The sequence below is a fragment of the Papaver somniferum genome, chromosome 11 (assembly GCF_003573695.1).
Source record: "Papaver somniferum cultivar HN1 chromosome 11, ASM357369v1, whole genome shotgun sequence".
Taxonomy (NCBI): domain Eukaryota; kingdom Viridiplantae; phylum Streptophyta; class Magnoliopsida; order Ranunculales; family Papaveraceae; genus Papaver; species Papaver somniferum.
In genome coordinates, this window is record NC_039368.1 from 96,815,837 (window position 1) to 96,821,037 (window position 5,201).

At 37.5% G+C, this 5,201-nt stretch overlaps 2 protein-coding genes across 2 annotated transcripts; both read right to left on the reverse strand.

Annotated features, from left to right (window-relative positions):
• Positions 1-1,879: 1,879 nt before the first annotated feature.
• Positions 1,880-3,169, reverse strand: LOC113324802. Its single transcript, XM_026573093.1, has one exon. It carries the CDS (start codon positions 3,167-3,169, stop codon positions 1,880-1,882), a length of 1,290 nt encoding a protein of 429 aa, XP_026428878.1.
• A 68-nt stretch (positions 3,170-3,237) lies between these two features.
• On the reverse strand, positions 3,238-4,293 carry LOC113324803. The gene has a single exon (XM_026573094.1). It carries the CDS (start codon positions 4,291-4,293, stop codon positions 3,238-3,240), a length of 1,056 nt encoding a protein of 351 aa, XP_026428879.1.
• Positions 4,294-5,201: the final 908 nt, after the last annotated feature.

Genomic DNA, 5,201 nt, shown 5'->3' on the forward strand with positions numbered 1-5,201 from the left:
CGCCTGCGGCTGGGCATTCCAGGTACTTGAAAACCGTAAAGATATTCTCAAAATTATTTTCTGGAAGGGAATGAGACAAGATGTTACAGATTATATATCACACTGCGTCAAAAGAATAAATACGAGATGTTGTCGCCGTCTGGATTAATGCAACCGTTACCTATCCCTGAGACTATTTGGTAGAAATATCCATGAATTTTATTGATGGACTACCAAACTCACATGGTAAGACCGTTATCTTTGTTGTTGCGGATCGCCTAACCAAATATGTACATTTCATGGCGTTAAAACATCCGTACACAGCAGCGTCAGTGGCAAGGGTTTTTGTAAAGTCTGTTGTGAAGCTGCATGGATTTCCACGATCGATTGTGTCATATCGAGACATTGTGTTCACTATTAAGTTTTGGAAGGAACTGTTTCGACTTCAAGGTACCGAACTGAGAATGAGCTCTTTATTAAATCTCCCAAACTGTGCACATAATTTTACGTGTACAGGCGTACCGACCATATGTACACGTTGTTGTAACTTAGAACTAGTCTCTAACTCTCTGTTGTAAAGTCCTATTCCACATGACATTAGGTTTAGTCTTACGTATTCTCAGCTATACCTATTCTTTAGCTCTTGTTGTTACGCACTTTTAGCTTTGCATCTTGTAAACCATATAAATACTGATTAATGAAATCAATCTCAACAGTTGTGTGAGAAACATAAAATTCATATTCATTTATGGTATACCAGAGCTAGGTTAAAAAAAAATTCCCTGCAACTCAATCTTCATGGCCATTGATGGTGATCAGTCAGATCCTATAATGGAACCTCACAACATCAACAACTCCGATAAGGATACTACATTATCTCACAGCAGTCCTTATCACGTCCATCCAGGGGATAATCCCACATCTGTGATATTTACCCCTCTTCTAACCAGCGATAATTACTGCACCTGGGGTAGGGGAATGATGAAAGCACTCAGTGCAAAAGGAAAAACCGGCTATATTGATGGCACAGTGAAGAAGCCAACCTGTTCGGTCGACCTTCCACCCTGAACGCGTTGCGATGATCTCGTTAGGAGTTGGATCTCCAACTCTGTTGATCCTGAAATCAGAGGAAGCTCAATGAACTTCCCATCTTCAAGAGAACAGTGGCTGGAAATCAAGTCCCGTTTCTCTCATCACAATGCATCCAAGATGTATGTATTAAAGCAGTCTATTGCCAATCTAAAGCAAGACAATCTCATCCAGGGGCGGAACTAGGATTGAAGACTGGGGGTGGCCTGGGAAAATTTATGTACACTCATAAAAAAATAAATTGCGATGCAAAGATTAAAATAAGATTACCTATTCAATGACAATTAAAGAGTTTATGAACTTCCAATAAGCAATCCAGACCATTCAAATGTTGAAAAATTGTTATAGGCTTGATAGCATATCCCATACCTGTAAACAAAAACAACCAACAGTGACGTTCAAACAATCTGCAAGACCTAAAAATTAAGTGAGAAAGACAATGCTTATTACCTATCATGGTTCTTTTCCAAGAGTATTACAATCAATTCTGTAGTACTGGTAACCAATATACCCTAAATAGTAATAAGAAATAGAAGAAAAGCTAACGACATACCACATACAAATACCAAGATCTCATTGAACACCATGAATCCAAAAAAATGGTTTCATATATATATATTAAGTTTTCCAAAATATACACGTAAAAGTGTTTTACCAAATACTGTCAGAAACCCATATTACCCAAAATATACACATAAAAGTGTTATGCCAAAAAATGACTATCGCCAGCCAAAGCCTAGTATCTAAGTGGTACCCTGCGATCGTACATGTCGTCAAATTCATCTATGATTGAATCAATATCAATAGCTCCTTAAATTTCTCGTTCGATGTAGATCATCATGCAATCCCTAAGAAAATCTTCTTCCATCTTGTTGCGAGCAGCTGTTTTAACCAATTTCATTGTTGAAAAATATCTTTCTGCAGTTGCCGTAGAAACTGGAAGAGTCAATACAATACGAATCAACCTATCAATCATTGGGTAAGCTTCTGCCTTCTTGGTAGCTACTATCTTCCAACACAACTCAGAAACACTTGATAAGTTCTCAAAATTCAAATCTCTAACTACATCATGGCCATAATGTTGTAACTCATTTCTCAAAATATATACCTGTTGCGGACTGAAATCCAGAGGGTAGAATTTCTTAGCAAGATCACAAAGACTATCCACATTGAATGACTTAAAAGAATCTCTAGGATCCAAACATGAGCTAAGAATTAGTAATTCTATTGTGTCTTGTGGAAACCTACGATCAACCTCTAACAACTGACAATCAATTGTAGCTTTAAATATATCAACACGATAATGATGGTCTACTGTGATATTATCACGCTGCTGACAAGAACGACCCGTACCCTCCATATAGCGAGCCTCCATATTAGGTATATGAACATCATATCTACCACAAAATTTAACCACAGTTGTAATAAAATCTTCCCAACCGTCTTCTCTCAATTCTCGAAGTAGAGCTTTTGTGGTTGAGACTGAAGACATAGCATTAACAATGTTTAATGTTTTCTTTTGTAGGAATTGGCATAATATTTCAGTAATTCCCATAATTTTATACATCAAATGCAAGACAAAGACAAGCCTGAATGATCTCATTTCTTCAGAAATACTTTGAGCTTCACCAACTTTAGCAGTCACGTTCGGATCACTTGCGCTAATATGATCTATTGTTGTACAAGTTGCTTCAAACTTATCAATCAGACTGCATCCAGAACCATAATGAGAAATCCAACGAGTATCTGTAGCACCACGCAAAGTACCTATTTGGTTTGCCCCTTTTCCTGTCTCAAGTTCACCATTAGCTAACCCTTTTTCAATTTCTTCTTCCTGGGCAGATTGAAAGTCACCAAAACGATGAGAAGAAGCTGTAACGAGATTAACTGTTGATGTTAACATTGAATAGAATTTCCAAATAGGACCCATCGTTTCAGCTGTCTTTACAACAGCTAACTGAAGGCGATGTGCAAAGCAATGAACATAATAAGCATATTTGCATTCTTTGAGAAACAAAGCTTGTAACCCGTTCCACTGACCTCGCATATTACTAGCACCATCATGTCCCTTCCCCTCGCATATTTTCAATTTCAAGACCATAATAGTTAAGGATTTTTGTTGTTCCTTTTTTCAAAGTTAATGCACATGTATCATCAACACGTTGAATGTCAAAAAAACCTTTCTTGAACACAACCATACGTATCTACATACCTTAAAACAATCACCATTTGCTCTTTCTTGGAAGCGTCTCTGGATTCATCAACAAGTATACAATATTTAGCATTTCCAATTTCCTTGCGAATATTACTTCTAACTCTATTAGATATAATGCTCAAAATCTCTTTTTGAACACTCGGTGAGGTATATTTGGCATTTCCAGGAGCGTTCTCCAAAACAACTGACTTCACATTTTCATTAAGTGTTGCTGAAAACTTTAACAACTCAATAAAATTCCCGCGATTCCTTAAACTTTTTGACTCATCATGACCTATGAATGCACATTGTTGGAAAGCAAGCCACATTAAACATTCAATTGTTGCCTTGAGACGCAACCTATTTCTCTTCACATCTTCTTTTTCTTTTCTTTCCATTAAGAGACGGATTCTTTGAGCTGGATTGTTTAAATCATTTGAATTCCCTTTGGCAGTGGAGTGTCCAGAATCAATGTTTCCCGAGTGAGTTAGGAATAGACAATATGATCCACTATTGACAGAGCACCATCTTCTGAAACCTTCACTAGTGAATGCTGGTTGCTTTGGTGGATCTGTTTCGAAGAGGAAACAATGAAAAAAATATGCACTATCTTTAGAAGGTGAGTACTCCAACCAAGGATATCTCGCGAACCAAGTATAATCGAACCTACGATTTTTCTTTCCGAATTTAGAGAGTGGATAAGCTAATTTAGGTTGATAAGGTCCTAACTTCAAATATGCTCTTCGAACTTCATCACACTTGTTAACATCATGCTGCATTATTGGAATACGTAGTCCCGGATCACGTTCTAATGGAATAACTTCTATTCCTTGAGATTCAGGTCTGATTTCCTGTAATTGAGTTCTTGGGATGAGCAAATCTTCGGGTTCAACTCTCTCGACAACTACTTCATCGGGCTCAATGTTCTCAGCAATCTTATCTGACAAAAGTTTTTGTTCTCTAGGTATAAGGTTGTAAAACGCTTCCAATCTTCCTCGTTTGTGTTTGGATGGTGGACGGTGAGTCGGCATTGTTTCCTATAAGCCTGAAAATTTCAGTTGCAACACTTTTAATTCACATCACAAGCTTACTACAAACATAAATAAATTGACTTAAAATTAAGAAAAGTAAAAAACCCAATGTTTTTTTGTTACGGTACCAACACCTATTCCTGGTAGAATCCTTAATTAGTTTTCTTTGTTTAGTATACTTTAGTTTTCTTGTTAAGTTAGAACTACTATTGCTTGTTCCGCAAGTATTAATAGCCATATATATTTGGCTCTTGAGTATGTAAGGAATAACAAGTAAAAAGAAACCAACTCTTATTCAACCTTCTTCTCTTCTTGTCTACCTTATTCTTCTGTTCTCTTCTTCTTCAACTTGTTCTAACTCAATTCTCGCGTGTTTAATCCTCACCAAAAAGGGTATAACAAGCTACTTATTTGTCTGTCCATTATATTTGGGTCTAGAACCCTAATATCTGGTTCAGAGCTAGGTTGCGTTTTACCAAAAAAAAATTTTTTTTTACAATGGGCGGTCATGACTATACAGATAACTTGAAGGGTGTTCATGACAGCGTTACAAGTATGTCTGCTAAAATTGACTCCCTCCTTCAGAAAATCACTGCCGATTTGGCAGCAAAAGCAACAACTAGAGAGGAGAAGAAACTTGCTCGTCAGGAAGAGACCGATGCTTTAACGAATAGTTTGACAGAAGGTCTAGCTAAGACTTTTGAATCAGCTCTCACAAATTCCTTACGCTCTGTCCTTGAAGAGTTTATACCTAAAAAGACCATTGAAGGTGAAAGTTCTGGTGTTCCTCCCAAACCACCTCCGGTTCGTCCTGGTATACTTGACACCCCTCGTCCTCCACCAGTGCAGTTGAAGTTTCCTGTGTTTGATGGTGACGACCCAGATGGTTGGATTTTCCAGGAAGATCA

Excerpts from the sequence above, each read along its gene's own strand:
- LOC113324802 (XM_026573093.1), bottom strand. The coding sequence starts at position 3,169 with ATGGTCTTGAAATTGAAAATATGCGAGGGGAAGGGACATGATGGTGCT.
- LOC113324803 (XM_026573094.1), bottom strand. The coding sequence starts at position 4,293 with ATGCCGACTCACCGTCCACCATCCAAACACAAACGAGGAAGATTGGAA.